Here is a 17,412-nt window from a genome sequence, read left to right as displayed (position 1 = left end):
AGAGGTGATTAAATGGTTTACAGAATAGGTAATAGGTTAATTTATAGCAATTATAAGTCTCCAATTCCAGTTTAACTGATTTAACAGAGTTCTTGGCAACTAGACAAGGTTAAAATTGAAATCTGGTTGCAAATAGTAATTGCAACAGCTTCGTGTCTTCATTTCAATACACCTTTAAAAATATAACAATACACCTTTAAAAATATATTAATACACCTTTAAAAATATATTGATAAAGAAAATCTGATTTTAAATTTAAACTATCACTTTCTTCTTAGTTCTGAGTAGCCTTAGTCAGATACTGAGTAAGAAACAACTTAACAGTTGGTGATGACAACCATGTTCAAAATAATCATTGCTTTAATTAAATAAAATCTCTGAAGTTATGCCCTTGGAAGAAAAACTACCAACTAAGGCAAAATAACAGCTGAAGTAGCCCTGACCCTTGTTGTAACTGTCACTTTCCCTTTGTATTTTCAATCCAGTTATTCACTCAGCATTCCATCACAAATGTTTATTAAACCCTTTCTACTATCAGTCAGGGGGTACAATAATAAACTAGATAGACAAGTTGCCAGGCTCTTATTAAGTTTTTATCTGAGAATGGAAAAGAAATCGAGCAATTATAATACAGTGGTAATAATTAGGGAAGAAGTGTGGCGGGGTGGTGGTGGTGGAGCGGGTGTGCAGTGGAAGCATCGAGCACGGTACCCATTCCACAATATTGGTGTGGAAAAACCAGGGAAAGTCTAGAAAAAGCTTTCTGTAACTGACACCTAAGCTTATTGTTAAGGTGTCAAAAGATATTTCAGGTAAAAGAACTCCCTGTACAAAGGCCTGAAGGTAAGTAAGTTACATTTAGAAACTTAGATGTTCAGCTTGACTACAGCTTGGAGGAGGAAGCACAGTGAGTGCCACCCAAGGATGGGCACAATTCCTGATGGTGGGCTCCTCTTACCAGAGTTGACATGGGGAGAATTTTAAATATCATACAAATCTTTAGGCCTTGACCTTTTGCATCCTATCTGAGAACACTTATATAATAAATAATATCTATAACATTATGAGGTAATTATTATCACTATTTTGCAAAGATGATGTCTGTAGTGTAGTGACAAGAAATTTGAAGTTAGAAAACCTGCTCTGAATCCTAGCTTAAGAATAGTAATACCAATCTCAGGTGGTGTAAAGGTTGAATAACATATGTGAAGCATCTTACACACACTAGGTGGCCAAAGAATTTTCCTTCCTCCCAGTTACCTTGCTTCTGAGTCCCTAGCTGGCCTCTGAGGGCACCATGTCACCATTCACACCATATGTGACCTAGAGGAGGACAATGTTTCTCTTGATCATCCATATGTCCTTCCTATTAGGTTTCAGTCTTTACTCTCTTCCTCAGTGAGCATTACCTGAGGTTAGAAAAGTCAGAAGTATGGCAACCTAACACTTCCTGTCATCTAGTAATAGCTGCAGCAGGCCTAAGAATTACATCTGTGCACAGACATATTCCTATTTGTATACATACTTAGCCTCAATTATTCCTTTTGATGATGAAATATGATCACTATTTGTCAGATAGGAGCCCTAGGCTCAGAGAGGCTCAGTATGACTTTTCTTGACCTGAGCTTCTCATTTTCTAAGAGTTCTGTCAACTCTACAAAGGCCACCTCCCAGCAACTGTTGCAAACAGACCCGTATTTTAAGGTATAAGTTTAGTTTTTCCTAAACCTTTTTAGAACCCAGAGAAACATGGTCTTTTACATAACCATCCATCAATTTTTAACTTTGTGACTTTTCATACATATTTCAAGTTCTCTGCAAAACTGAAGGGGGGTGGTGGCTGCAGGGTCTTCTTAGAATATTGTATCTTAGGGCTACTCCTGTCACTTCTGGTGACAAGTACCACTTTCCATTTGTATATCACCCAGCAATGCTCAAACAGTAAAAATTAAGCTTCCTATTTTCTTAATGAAAAACTGTCTCTTCTGTGAAAATGAGAGCACAAATGTAAGGTTTAATCACTCAGGTAGACTTAAATAAGCAAGTTTTACTTGTTTTAAAGTAAAACACTCGCAAGTATTAAGTACTACTTAGGAAAAAGCATCAACTTTCACCATCCCAAAACGTGGGTCAAAAATTTAAATTGTTTAACATAATTAAGCAATGTAGAGGATGTCACACTGCTAACGTAAGGGCATGAACTCTGATACAGTGATATTTTTGTTAAGAGATACAGAGGAGAGGAATGTGGCTAAACACCTGACAATATCCTTTGTTGTCTAAGTTACGGTCTCGCAGTCAACAAAGGAATCTCCATCAAGTGGCAAAAATCAGGTCTGATGGAAGCAATGAGTGGTAGTTTTATAAAACCCGAAATCCTCGTTCCTCCGAGTAGAAACTTGTCAGTTCATGAACAAGGATGGTATTCTTGTTAGCCTAAGACGTCTTGGCTTTCTTCTAATTAGTTCAAAAGAAAGGGTAAGACTGCCTTTGCAAGTGAGCTCCTCCAGCCCGGTGATATTTGCACATCGCACCCGGGCTTTTTGGGTTACAAATCCACCTTCTTAAGGACCCGTGTGAAAAAGCAAGATTAATTAAAAAAAAAAAATCCTCCCAGCTATAAATCAGCCACGTGGAGCTACTGCAGCGGCAGCAGTAGCCCTGACTTCCTGGTTTGCTTCCTGCCCTCCTTAGGCGGGGGGCTCGGGCAGTGGGTGTGAGGGACTGCAGCCAGTCAGCTCCAGGTCCCCTGGAGGGGCAGCGGGTACAGCATCCTGGAGAACACAGGCCTTAGGGACACGGTTGCGATCCCTAATTACCATAAAAGTTTGGGAATCTGGAAGCTTTAGGTTGCTGAGCTGTATACAGGGCAAGGGTAGGGACCGGACCTGGGGCACGCTTAAGTTAGTTACAAGGTAACTAGGGACTCCAAGGGGTGGGTGCACGCGGTGGCTGAGCCAAGCGGACTGCGGATCTGGAGGGGGGCAGGTAGAGAGGGAAAGGAAGCCGGGCGCGCGAGGCACGCGGGCCGGTCGAAGATCTGCGGAGGCCGCGGGAGGGGAGCGCGGGCCGCGGGGAGGGGGCGGAGGGAAGGTGTAGCCGAGGGGAGTTCCGGATCTGAAGCCGGAGAGGGCAGGCGGCGGGCGTAGCGGCAGGGGTGGGGGAAAGAGGAGGAGGAGGAGGCGAGCGGGAGGAGGGGGAAGGAGGGAGGGGAGAGCAGTGGCGGCGGCTGCGCCGGGCTGTGAGTCTCTTGCCGCCGGAGGAAGATGAGGCTGAAGATTGGGTTCATCTTACGCAGTTTGCTGGTGGTGGGAAGCTTCCTGGGGCTGGTGGTCCTCTGGTCTTCCCTGTCCTCCAGGCCGGACGACCCAAGCCCGCTGAGCAGGATGAGGGTGAGTGACCCGCCCGGCCCCCTCCCGCGGCGGCGACCTGCAACTTGTTTTGTTTGCGCGCGCGTGTGTGGCGGGAGCGGGGGGCGGCGGGGTCGCGGCGCGGCGTTGGCGCGGCAGCTCCGCAGGTGGTGCTGGCGCTGCGCCGGCCGATCGGGGGCGCCGAGCCCCGCGCACCGGATCCCCTACGGCCGCTGCCGGCCCGCCCCCTGGCCGCCCCTTCCTCCGGCGCCTCCCCGCCCCGGGCTCCGCCGCCGACACCCGCGCTGCTGCGGCGGCTCGGGAGGACGCTCTGACGCCGGGACCGTGGGGCGGAACCGGAGAGCTGGGGACCGGGGGTGGAAAGCTCTGCGTCCTACTCTTAGGTGCGGCGACCACCGCGGTGGTGGCTCGAGGACGCGGGGTTGGTCCAGGCTGCGGCCTGTGGCGCGCGCGCAGGCCTGAAGGAGGCGAGATGCAGTCGCCACCACCGCGGTCCGGTGGACCAGGCCCCGCGGTCTCTCCTTTCTTTTCTCCGGTCACCGCCCGTCCGGGGGTGCTTGCCGCAGGGGGACGCCCCCGGCCTGCCCGCCCGCCAGGGAGTGGGAGGACGATGGCGCCCCGCCTCCGGCTCGTACGGAGAGCGCCACCTCCCTCTCAACTCCGGTGGCCGGGAGTCGGGGGGCGATGCGTGGCTGAGGCCTCGCCCCGCGCCGGCCGTTCCTCTGGTTTCCCTGGACGGGGTGGGGTGGGGTGGGGAAGGCGCGTCCTCGCCCGGCTTGCGCCCCTCCAACGCCTCCGGGCAGCTCCTCTGCGCCGGCAGCGCTCCGCTCTGCTGCCGTCCCGAGGACCCGGAGCGCGTTCCTGTCCCCGGCCGCGGCCGGGCTTCGCTGGCCTCTCAACTAACTTGTGCCGCGCCCTGCGCTGGCTGCCGGCTCGTTCGGGCCGACGTAGACGGGCTCCCGGGCGCGAAGCTTCCCACGGCTCCGCTGGGACGCATTTGTCTGGCGCCCAAGCCGCGAGTGTCAGCGTTGGCACTCCCCGGCTTTGAGGGTTTAGCAGGCGCCTCGGAACATTAGTTACCGGGAGCCGGGCGCGCGCAGCGGGCCGCGCGGCCACCTTGGCGTACTGGTTGAGTGAGCCGCTGTTGTCCCCAGCTTGACCCTTTTCCCCACCCCACCGTAACCCTCTGTAGCCCCCCATGGTCCTCATCCCTGAGCCTGGAATACTCCCTGTCCCCGCCCAGGACAGCTGCCCATGGGAGTAGAAGGTGTGAGGGGTTCAAGGCCCCAGAGAGGCTGAGGAGTCTCTAGGAAAAGTGCCTTTTGCAAATCAGCATCGCATCTGTGTGAAGCTCTGTTAGCTTTCCTTCTGGAAAGTTAGTACCAGGAAGTCGAGTGAAGAGGCTTGTGGCGTCCTTTCAAAAGTTAGAATTCCAGGAAGAAGTTCCCTTATCAGTTCTTGCCCATGCCACCCCTTAATCTGTAAATTATAGCATTCGAAAACTCTTTTACTGCAGCAGAATCCCTGTGTATCTGTCTGGGGTGAATTCCCACGGAAGTCATCATCTAAATGAATAATGAAAATTAGCACATTTTCCTTCTCAGTGGATTTGTGGCTCTCATGGACTGATGGTGACTTTCTTATGATTTTGCTCTCCAAATGATTTATTGACAGGATAAATGAGGGTTGCACTTGTCTGAAAATATTTGAAGTCATCAAATGGCCTTTTACATAGTACTAGAAATGTTAGTCCCTAATCTCTGGGAGAGAAATTGTGGAAAAACTGACAAAATTTACCATATTTAGAATGCCCTATAGTTCATGTGAGTGTTTCAAAGAGGTGGAAGAACATCATTTTTGACTCGAGGTATTTTATTAGTGTTAATATATAAGAAGCCATAATGCCCATTTAATGATTGTATCAGGTGTTGATAGCTTGATTTTTGGTCCGGTTTATTGGATAAAGTTTGTCAGTAGATCTAGTGTAATTTCTATCAGTTGCCAAAGACAGACACTAGATTTTTAAGATTTACCAACATAATTAACATTAAAGAGAATGCTTAGGCAGGAGAGCAAAACCCTTTTATTAACTTTCCAGGCAAACAGTAATCTAAGCAATTTAAGGAGAGTGTATAAATCATAAGAGTGTAAATAAGGGACTCTTGCTCCCTTTAATAAAAGCTAACCTGAGGGCTGAGATCCAGCGCTGGACGGGCAGCTGATAGGGAAGGTTCTGACCAAGTGCTGAGATGCTGAGCCGAGTTCCTCCTCCCACTGTAGTGCTTTCACTTTGATTGTGATTGCAGACACATCATGCCTTGTGAGAACCCTGCTGATCCACACATGGACATTTTTGGATCCTTTTAAATGACCCAAGAGAAGCTAGAATGATTCAGTTTACCAAATAATACAGGTTCTGCCTCTACTCCAGCAAGCTTGTACTGGTGACTACATCCAGTCTGTGTCACTTTTTGTCTTGTACTATCAGAATTGCAGATACGAAAGTCAGTTGGAATCTGGTCCTTTCTTACCTGGACTATTTCTTTTTTCACATATATTTTATTAGCATAAATTTATCTGGTCTGTTTCTTTGCTTCAGATCTGTGTACCTGTGAAATGAAGACAAGAGAAACCTGTTTCTTACCTCCCTTCTTTCTCTGAGCCTCTTGCCCTTTTCTCTGAGGTGAATGATGTGACAAATAACCTTGCTGTTAGAATCATATTCTGTTTGCATTAGATTATTCAAACATTTTTGAGTGCCTGCTGTGCATCAGATATGATGCTACTAATTAAGGAAATACTCCTTGCCCTTAACCTCACAGATCTTGAAGTCTAGTTAAATAGACATTAATCACGCCTCCACAAAAACATAAGTAAAAAGTATCGGGACAAGAAAATGGAGAAACTTGATCATAAATGTGTTACCTGAAGAAATGACAGTTTTGAGTTGCAATCTAAGATTTGAAGAACAGTGGCTATTGATCTGGGACTGGGAGGAGACATCCTGAAAGGAGCAATATGTACAAAGGTCCTGAGGCAGGAGGCACCATGGGTGAAGTGAGAGACTGGAAAAAGACCAATGTAGTTGGACCATCGAAGGTGAGAAGAAAGGTGGGATGATGCTACAAAGATAGGGATGGGGCTTGCAGACCATGCTGAAATCTTAAGAGCAACAAGATGAATTTGTTGAAGGATTTAAGCAGGGGAGAGACATGATCATATTTATATTTGAAAAGAACACTGTATCTGCCTGCAGGAAGTATGCATTGGTCTGTAAAGCAGATAGTAGAAATCCTCTTGGATATTATAACAGTTCGGCTGACACATTGCTTTACTTGGGTTGGCTGGGTAGTTGTGGAGAAGAAGAAAGGCAGTTGATTATAGAGCTATTAAAGATGCAAAAGCATCAGGAATTGGTGATTGGATGTGGAATGAAGATGTTGCGAGGTATAGGGTAATAAATGATACGTTACATGATGAAAAGTTAGGAAAACAAAATTTATACATTATCATTTTATGGTTATGGGAAAGTTTTTTTTTTTTTTTTTTTAAGGCTTGTCCTCTGGATATTTTAAGCTCACCATTTATTAAGACCATCTGTTTAGACTTGCAAAGTGTAGAAAGCTCCCTTAATTAAATAAATGATAGTATGTCTCAGACTAACAGCATTTCCCCCAGGATTTAGACCTGAGTGTTTAAAGTTGAATCATAAGCTCTGGAAATAAAGGTTTGGAATGGAAACCTTGACAGATCTTTAGCTTTACTGTTTCTTCTAAAAGGTTCAGTATTGGTGTGTAAATGGATACTTCGCTGTATATATGCAAGTGCTACTTTGGCCATAACATTAATGCCACCTAGGTTTGGGGCATATATGGTAGGACTAATGCAGGAAGTACTCCTAGGCCAAGAGGACTTATGTGATAAACAAGCTGACAGACTTGAAAGGGATATAGCTTAAGTGAGGATTAGTGGCTGAATTGACTAACCTTTCTCAGTGAAGTTCCAGTTTACCAAAGTCATTTTATCTCAGTGATGAACCGGTTGTAACCTGAAAAATTCTGCCCTTTACCAGGAGACTTTATTTCAAATGTAAATTCCATTTATACTGTTAGGGATGGAGCTATCACTGAGCAAAAGTATATGGCCTTAAGTGGTCACTGTTCTCTGTTTTCTGGGCTGTGTGCCTCTGGATGTTTTTTGTTTTGCTATTCTCAACCTTTCACCCACTACCCCCCTCAGAATAATAATTTTAAAAAATCCCACATGGGTAAGTCTTAAGAATCTGGATTTATAGACCGCTTGAAGTTAATGCAAATGTTTGCATCCATGTACTTTTTTTCTGGATTGAGAATCAAGTGTTTCCTGTTTCCTAGAGGTTCCTGTAAATCAGGCAGGGCTTCAGACCATGACAGCCCTTTGGAGGAGAGCTTCATGTTCCTTGGGATCATAGAGAATCTGCCCTGTTTCTCTATGGTGTTGAATTTGTGGAAGGCAAACAGTTTTTTGTTAGACTGTAAAAAGGCTTAGACCACTGGATGGGAAACACTTCCACAAAACCAACAAATACAGCAATTCTTAGGAATTCACCAAACATTTTAAGTGTCTAGACATATGAGGGAGACATAGTTTATGCTGTTTCCTCATCTCCCTTCAGCTAAGGCTTCTCTGAGAATACTAAGAATATCTAAAATAATAGTCCTTGCTCTCAAGGGCCATTTTATTGGAGGAGAGGGGAGCTGTTCCTAAATCCAGTAGTAATATAAGTATGTAAGAGCCATCATAAGGATATATTTCATTAACAGCCTAACTAATAGGTGGAGAAGGCTTATAATTGCATTTGGGGAGTGCATAATTACTAGTAAAGAGGGAATGAAAACTTTTGGGACAGCAGTTGGATTTGGATCACTATTTTGTGTCTTAGGTTGCCTGTGTAGAAAGGGAGATTATGATAGATATAATTTGTATTTCTATATAAGCTGCATTAGGCTAGTTATAATAAATTGGAGAAAGAGAAAGGAATGCATCATAAATGAAAAGCAAAATTTTGAACATGAACCACTTGTAAATGGGATATTTGCAAATTCTAACTTCATAGTTATAAAAAAAGAGTTGGTTTGCAAGATTTGAGTAGTTACTGAGTACAGGAAAATGAGTATGATTATTCACTTTCAAAGGAGACAGTTGACTTTGTTTGTATTTTGAATTCTGAGTCTTATTCCTGACAAGAGAAAAGTAGCTAAATTAAAATTTTAACATTTCTAGAATATAATTGACAAAGGCTATGAAAGTTTCTTTAAATGTTTTATATAAGATAAAAGGGGGAAAAGTGAAAAGCTAGAATATATGTTAATGTCGATTAAATTTTTTATAATTGGGAAATATATTGATATTATAAACATGACACTCATTCACTTAACAAATATTTCATGTATTTTTTAGAGTGTTTATTAAGTGCCATGCATTGCTGTAGGCATTGGAGATAGTATATAGTGGAAGAGGCAGAAAGTTTTGACATGGAAGGATGTTGCTCAACTTTCGACATAATAATCACAGCCTCCATAGCAGTTTTCTTTGTTTTGTGTGTGTGTGTGTGTGTGTGTGTGTGTGTGTGTGTGTATAATATAGATAGATACATAGCATGCATGTATATGGTAGGCCTTTTCATACCTTCCAACCACCAGCTTTCTATTTGCTCAAAATGAGGTGTTGAGAGCTTTCTTCCTGTGAGGCACTGCGTAAGAGCATAGCATTTGCTAGACCTGTAATGTCCCTGGGACTAGGCCAGGTAGAAATGCAAGAAAGAACATTCTCTAGACTAAAGGTATATGGTGAAACCAGAAAGAAGTGGAGGGATAAGATTGGAAAAGTAAGCTTGGGTCATATTTTGCAGGGAATTGAATGGTAGGCTAAGGAACTGGGTTGGGATTTTATTAATTTAGCCTTTTTAGAGACTTTTAAAGTGATGTTGAGCAAATAGTGATGTTAAGTTACTTATCAATTCATATGCAATCATTCACACTTCAAATATTTATTGAGTATTTGCTAAGTATTCTCCATTGCTCTAGGTATTGGAGATACGCTAGAGGAGTAAGTGACTATAGTAATAGCTTACGTATATTGAATCCTTACTTTGGACAGGCAGATAATCTGCATGTATCATGGTTAATTGTAACAACAACTCCCCGATGTAAGTTTGATTTAATCTCCCCTTTATAGATGAAGCTGCTGAGGTGCAGAGAGGTGAACTCTTTGTTTAGGGGCATTCACTTAGTAAGCAGAAGAGCCAAGATTCAATCTCAAGTGTTCTAGTTTCAGAACTGTGCTCTCTGACCCTGCTCTACAGATTTTAACAGCATAGACAATTTCATATAGAGAACACTGAAAGGAGGATGTGTAGAAATAGGATAATGTTAGACAAATATTATGACAACAATAGAGGATAATATGAAAGGGCAGGGAAGGTCAGGGAAGTTAATGACTGAGCAGAAGTCTGAGGAATGAGCATAAGCCCATCATGTAAATCTGAGGGAAGCGCATTGCAGGTCAAAGGAGGAGGAAATACAAAATCTCTGAGTTTGGATGAGGCTAGAGTGTTTGAGAAATAGAAAGGAGGCTAGTGTGGCTGGAGTGTGGTTAGTTTGAAGGAGTATGGTACTAGATGAACTAAAAAATGTAGTCAGAACTCAGATAATGGGAACTGTAGATCATGAGGTTGGTTATTAGGGTGATTATTTGTTTTAGTTTACATTCACTGGCCCTTAGCCATTATTAGCCTTTCACTTTCAAGTGTCCTGGGCTTCATGGTAAATTACATGGTCATCTCACTTACATGGTCCAAGACAAACAAAATAAGTTATAACCTTTTTGTCATCATAGGTTTGTGGGTCAGATGTACAGATCAAATAATGCAGTGAGACAGGAATTGTATTAGCTAAATCCATTTGGACCTGTGGGATGCCAGAGAAGCAGGGGGGTGGGTGCCCTTAGAACTTGTCTTAGAAAAGGACTTGGAAACATGAGAACATAGGAATAGCAGGCATAAAAGGATGAAAGATCAGGGCCAATTTGGGGACATGACTGGTACGTTGGGGAAGGAAGAAATGGAGAAGATCCTAGAAAGAAACAGTTTGAGCCATAAAGACTGAATGCTATGAATGGTCAGAGCTGAGCCCAAAGAAAGATCTGGAAATGGTGCAGGTTAGATTTCAGTGGGGAGAGAATAATTGTCTCTGGAGGATATGAAGAGGCCTCTACTAGGAGAGGGACCCAGAAACTGAATACATGGAGAGAGAGAGACTGTGAACTGCCCAGTGTAGCTGGTGGGTGGACTCATGCTTGATGAAATGTGAAAGGAAGGATGTTGAATATTGCCCTATAGAAAAATTGGAAAAAATAGTGTGAGGGCAGGGCCATCAACACATTCAAATGCTACAGTATTGAGATAAAGCTCATTAAGAAGTGATGTACCAGTGGCTGTGAAAGCATTATCTCCTGCTAAACTAACCAGTAGTACTTTGGCCTAGAGAGGGACATTTACTAAATATTATGGCTCAGGGGAACTGGCTCAGATGAGAAAGAGTTCAAGTCATCTTCACCAACTTATTAGAACACTATAACAATCAAGGAGGGGCTTATTCATTTTGGTTATATCTGTGCTACCATAATTGCCTCTCCATCTCCTTTGACCCACTGCTGTGTGTGTGTATAGACAGGTGCATAGTTCACCTGTACTCATGTAGTTGTGGTAACATAGTACATGTGTGAAATAATTATTATTATAATTCATATTAGGCTTTTTCTACTCTTTTAGTCGGAGCTCCAGTGATTTGTGAAGCCACAACTAAAAACACAGTTTAATATTTGAAGTTGGAAAAGGCATTTTATCCTGAGAACATTAGACAAGTCTTAGTTTTCATTACATTACTTTGGCTGATATGTATTCAGAGAAAGAGCAGAATACCAAAACTGTATGGTCAGCATTTCAGTGATCTTAATTTTTAAAAATGAGATTTACCATTTATTTTTAATTCAGTCCTGTAACCCCAAATGCAACAGAGACAGCTTAAATGGCAAGTACCCCAGGCTTGTCATTTAAGAGAAGGAAGATCTAACTTTCAGTTACTTCATTTGCTAAGAATCTAAAATATTTCAGAATGAGAAATGTTCTCATTTCTACTCCATTATAAATTCCCTTCTGAGCTCCCCAGTCTTTCTAGCATTTTCAAGCATTGCTCCTGAGAAGTAGTTAAACATGCCAACAGGGAGACCTGATTCAGCTCACTGAATACAAGAACTGGTACACTGAAACTTGAGGAAAAAATTAACTTTGCATTATCTAATTAGGTTTATGGGATTGCTGCAGAGCAGCCTGGCCCCAAATCTAAAAGGTACAATTAACTGCACTATTATATCAATACCAGCTAGTCTGCTAATAGGCTTCTAAGCAAAGCAATTGGAATTCGTTATTACCAAGAATTTTTTAAACTGAATTAAAATGAAATCACATACTATTGGGAACCAATCATTTTATGTATGTGAGAATAGATGACCTAATCATTGTTTTTATCTTTGATTTTTTTGGTTCCCAGGGATTAAGAATGTATATGGGCACCAAGAGGTATGATATTCTCTCCAATAGCAAGTTTACATGCTTAATGATTATCTGGCTTAAATGTAATTTGAACATTTGTAGTTATGAAATTATTTAATAATATGCCCTTAGTGTGTACATATTGAGTTACTATGAAAACTGTGTACTCACTGGTAATGTGTGTACCTTATGTAAGGACTTGGTTTTCATTAAATAGGCATTAACTGAGAAACTGCCCCAACTGTTTCTTTTTTGGGCATTTGTATGAGAAGGTGGGTGTGCAGCATTTCTGTTTATTACACTGTTTATTTTCTCCTTTGACTTACAATTTCATAAAAACATCCAAAAAAACAAAACCCTATGATAAGATACTCTGTTTAAATGTAAGCAAGGTTTGCAATTAGCTGTTAAAACCACAAATGCCTACTTCCTTTTCCAGCTGGAATCCTTGATTTAAAACTAACCCATAGACTCTAGTTATTAAAGTATAGCAGTAGTCTCAGATTCTTAATGTAGTATAAGAGATACTTTTGAACAGTTTTTCAGAATTTTAAGAATTAACACTTGTACAAAGATGATGTTGTGATAGCATCAATACAATATCTTTATACTTGTGTGGAATTTAATTTTTGATCTATTCCATAGAAAGGCTCAAGAGAAAAAAAATGTGCAAAGTACAGTTACACATTACAAAAATAAATTCCTGAATGATGCTTGGAGTGCTGTAGAAGTTCTTTCCTTGTCAGCATTTACTGTGGCACTGTCCATTTTTTATCCTGTTGAATTTGAGGTAAATATTTCATATATATTTTTATTGACATCTAGTGTTGCAAAAATAGCACAGCCTTACACACCTGGCATAAAACCAGACTATCAGTGCACAGAAGTAAATCACTCAGGTGTCATTTGGCCAGAAAATATCGAAGGTGTTCGAGTAAAAACATTCAGGTAGAGATCATGGCAGGGAGGAACGAGGAGAGGGGATTCTAATTCTGTTCAGATTTACAGTTCACAGTCAGTTGTTTAGTGAGGAAACAATCTAGCAAGGTCAAGTCAGTTAAGAGACTTTGACTCTATGAAAAACATGTATTTGTGAGGGAAGTTATTTGCCTAGCAAAACTTATCTTGCAGTACATTGTACTGTACTGGAGTTCCTGGTCAATAGCTGTCTATATGTCTTTGAAAGGTGCACTTTGTACAGCCATTTCAAAAATGGTCTTAGGCATTTTCTAAAACATCTGTCTTATTAGGTAAAGTTTCTTCCCCTTCCCACCTCCCACTGCAGTACTAGGGATTTGAACTCAGCCTTGTGCTTGTCATGTCCATAGCCCTTTTTGCTTTAGCTTTTTTTTCTTTTTTCTTTTTTTTTTTTTTTAGGTAATCCTCCTATCTCCACTTCCTGCATAGCTGGGATTATAGGTGTGTACTGCCATGCCCAGCGTGGTTTTTTTGGCCAGGACTCAAACTGTGGTCATTCCATCTCCACCTATCATGTAGCTGGAATTCTATAGGCATGTGCCACTGCACCCAGCCCACAAATAGGTTTTAATTGTGCTTATTTACAATGACTTAACCTACACTGGCAAATTTTTTTCCTGGCATTTTGCCATGTAATTTGTTACACTATTTAAAGTCTTTATAATTAAACTAATCCTACAGAATTAATCTTTTAATCTTTAATACAGCAAAGTATGTCATGTAAGTCTTCATGTTTGTTTCTTTTACAATCTGTTTGTAAGGTTTTATATTTTTTCTTTTGAAAGAAAGCATTTAAAACTCTCTTCAAAAGTCTGCTAATTCTTGCCAGGAAAATTTAAAATGAATAAAGTATCCATTAGACTTTTGGCAAATATGTTCTCAATTATGGTACAGAATAACTGATTACAAAGTGCTTTTTAGAGTAATGGAATAGAAATGACTGAAATCTTATTTTATATATTCAGTTTTCTACTTTGGTAGGTATTTAGTTTCTTAAACTAAAAAATCACTGCAAGATTGCAAATTTTAATGTGTCGAAATATACAATTGTATTTAGCATTTAAGCAGAGGATTGCTAGAAAAGGAAATACAGACATGCAGTTTCATAAACTGTTCTCCCTGTGTGGCGGCCTCAGAGGAATTTCTAAGTCCACTCTCTGTTAAAGAAGGTAGGAGGAGGATTTTTCCATTGTGATGGCCTTAAAATTAAAATAAATCTGTTTACGGTTCACAGAGATCATGGTGGTGAAGAATAAAATACATTTAGCAAATAATTTTGTGGAATTCTGTATTCTAAAAATGTGCTAAAAGATGATTTCCAAATGATGTATTTTAAAGAAATACATTTTCTATGTAAATTAAGATAACTCTTACTCATCTACTTTTAGCTTCTCTTTAGACCAAACCATGACACATATAACATTTCTACCTTAAAATAAGCTATAGAGTACATGAAAGCACAGTAAAATATTGAAGCGTGGTATTAACCTGTAAACATAGTAGAGCCTAAACTACCATGCCTTCTCTAAGCCCTGCTGTTTTCTTACCTTGAGAGAAGAATTGCTGGTATCATTCTAAGTACTGGTCAAAGTACACATAATACTATGTCATTATTCTCAGATTACTTTTCCCAGTGTCCTGTTTGAAAATCAGAACAGGTTTTAATGAACATGGCTTCTTTTTATTTTCTACCACAGGAATAATGTCAGCCACTCTTGCTTAAGCTGCCTATACCTATGACTAAATTAAAGAAAATCCTGGCCAGAAAGTCTAATGAATAGTTTCACCATGGTACAATCATGTTTTATAAGAGACAGTTATTATCCTTGACCTCTGTTCAATTAACTGGTAACACTAAGCAAAAAGTAAATGTTAAAATCTTTGTTATAACATTGGCAATAATCACATTCTAAAAGTCAAGTGATCGGCTTGGAACATTCTGATTTGCACCAGCTTCTTCAGTTTATATAACAACTAGTTGTGCTTAAAAGCAAGCATGTCTTTATGGCTTAGAAGGGCTGATAAAATACAGAAAAAAAAGGAAGTTGTTATAAGTGAAATAGATTAAGGAATAGGTGGTTTTTTAAGGAATAAATGCTTTTAAAGTATAGAAAATTTAAGGTATTAGCAATGGTAATACATTTTGAATCAGCATAGTAGTTTTGTTTTGTAATAAATTGAAATACCTTCCTACCATTCCTTCTACTGTTCATGAAAATAAATGCCATGTATTTAACTGTTTTGTTTTGTTTTTTTCCTTCCCTTGGGACAGAGGATTTATTTCTCTTGTTTATGAGGCCTAGCATTTGTTGAGTGCTTGGTTGGTCAATTTCTTTGGGTCCCAGTGGGTGCTAAATGTGAGAATGATTCTTTCAAGGTCGAAGTGTCATTGTACATTTTATTACCCCACAAGATGGATAGAAATCCAAAACTGCCATGTGGGCACACAGCATGTCGCCTCTGAGTGGTGAGTCCAGCATGTCAGTTACAGTTCTCAAACAGATACAGAGTAGTTGCTTTTTCTGAATATACCCAACCTTTTTTTTTTTTTTTTTCAAACTTGGTTGTTTTTAATTAAAGATAACTGAACCTTATAACTCTTTGTCATGAGCCATTGCTAATGAGAGAATGAAATTTCATTTCTAAAATTAGAGATAATAAGCTTTTAAAAAGTTTTTGCTCTGTGTGAGCACAGAGCAAGCGAGTGAGCACTCGCTTCTCACTTCTCCTCTTACACACCTCACTTAAAAAAGAAAAAACAAAGCAAAAAATGTTTCCAGAGGGTGCTTCATACTGTGGTATACCACAGATCTTGAGAGGATGAATGATGACAGCTAGGAATTCTAGTGAATGACTAGGAACCAGAGAAAAATTAGGGATTTGGTTTTCTTGCACATGACTCCTTCTGCCAGAGGACTGCAGATTTTCCTGGGTTGCCAGAGGCTTAGTTCAAAACTACCATATATGTGCAGTCATGGGAACCAAATCAAATTTAAATTACTGAGTAGAACATCTTCCTTTTTATTTTTATTTTTTTTGCAGTACTGGGGCTTGAACTCAGGGCCTACACCTTTAGCCACTCTACCAGCCTTTTTTTGCGATGGGTTTTTTCAAGACAGGGTCTCATGAACTAGTTGCCCAGGCTGACTTCAAACCGTGATCCTCTTGATCTCTGCCTCTTGAGTAGCTAGGATTACAGGTGTGAGCCACCAGCTCCCGGCAGAACATCTTCCTTATAATGTTAAAAAACTGATTGAGAATAGTGTTCTTGGTACTTTGAAGTACTAGTCTGAAAGTTGACCGACTATGAGCATTGGTCTGTTGTCACAGTTTTACATAATAAGTGGTAAGAAAAGATCAGAAAACATACAGCACCTAATTAAGTCAGGTTCCTTACACATTTCTAGTGCCTTTCACTTTTTCTTTGATTTATTTATTTTCTTTCCAAAATCCATGAGCCAGTACTGATATTTATAGTTGTCTTTATTTGGGATGTCACATGTCTACATTTAAAAACATATGGGTAATAGGTGATGGACACCTAAAAAAAGTAAAAATCAAAACAAACACAGAAACCACCTTGCTTAATTTGCTGCGTTTCAGTCTGTGTTGTCAGTGAAATTACGGGGCCGTGCCCATTTTGAGAGGACTGAGGCTGGTTGAGCTCATTACTGTTCTGTGATTGCATGTAGCAGGGCTCAGTACTCTTTCAGGCTGTGTAAAGAATTCCTGTCCCAGGCAATCGGATGAATTAAAGTGTATTAGATATTCAGCCAAAGGGACTTATAGCTCAGGATTACTAAATTTAGATTTTGTGCTATAGACAAGCTACCAGAAAGTAAGGGAGGTTAAATCTATGCAGGGAGAGTTTTTTATTTCCTTTCAAAAACCTTATTGCCTACCCATCTCTTGGTCCTGCTGTTAAGTGTTATGTGAACTGTATCAGTTTCTTTTAAGTGAACTGTATGCTACTCAATTAAGAGATACAAGCTCTGTTGAGGTTCAAGAGATTCAGTGATTTCATCGTTTGGAGATAATGTGACATTCTGGTGATTTTCTCGTTGGTGTCTCTGAGATTTTAAAAACCCCAAACATGTCTGTAATTAATACAAAAGGTTTCTGAGGAAGTTATATTTTTCTGGATTATGGCAATACCAGCATTTGGGCTTGGGGAGGGAGAATGAGCTCTCAGATGTAGGAAGTAGAGGAGTGTGTGCCACCCACAAGCAGAAGGAGCTTTACTATAAAGTACAAAGTTGAGGCTTGGGCCAATCATTTGTATTGGGATTGGAGAAGACAAAGGATGAGAAGATCTAAATTTCATACCTGTTTTTTCTTTTTTAAAGACAACTGGGTCAATAAAACTATGAATATTAATCCCCATGAATACTAAGTATCCTGGAAAAATTATATTTGTGTTTAATTTCCCATAGTATGTAATGTGTAGCTCCCCAAGGGCAAGCTGGCAGCTGG

The 17,412-nt window shown here is 40.7% G+C and overlaps 1 protein-coding gene across 4 annotated transcripts in view; it reads left to right on the top strand.

The window, feature by feature from the left end:
* The first annotated feature begins 2,697 nt into the window (after positions 1-2,697).
* Galnt7 (polypeptide N-acetylgalactosaminyltransferase 7) overlaps positions 2,698-17,412 on the top strand; it is a 127,344-nt gene continuing 112,629 nt past the window's right edge. For 2 of the 4 annotated variants that reach the window (XM_020186904.2, XM_020186905.2), the window contains exon 1: positions 3,199-3,392. In XM_020186904.2, coding sequence (XP_020042493.1) covers positions 3,267-3,392 — 126 coding nt within the window. In that variant the 5' untranslated portion in view covers positions 3,199-3,266. Of the gene's footprint in view, positions 2,916-3,198; positions 3,393-3,630; positions 3,755-17,412 lie in introns of those variants that run through there. The other 2 variants (XM_074054978.1, XM_074054977.1) reach the window with 2 other exon arrangements.

Source organism: Castor canadensis, chromosome 14 (assembly GCF_047511655.1).
Source record: "Castor canadensis chromosome 14, mCasCan1.hap1v2, whole genome shotgun sequence".
NCBI lineage: Eukaryota > Metazoa > Chordata > Mammalia > Rodentia > Castoridae > Castor > Castor canadensis.
The sequence above is the reverse complement of the archived record's forward strand: the minus strand, read 5'-3'. Positions and strand labels throughout refer to the sequence as shown.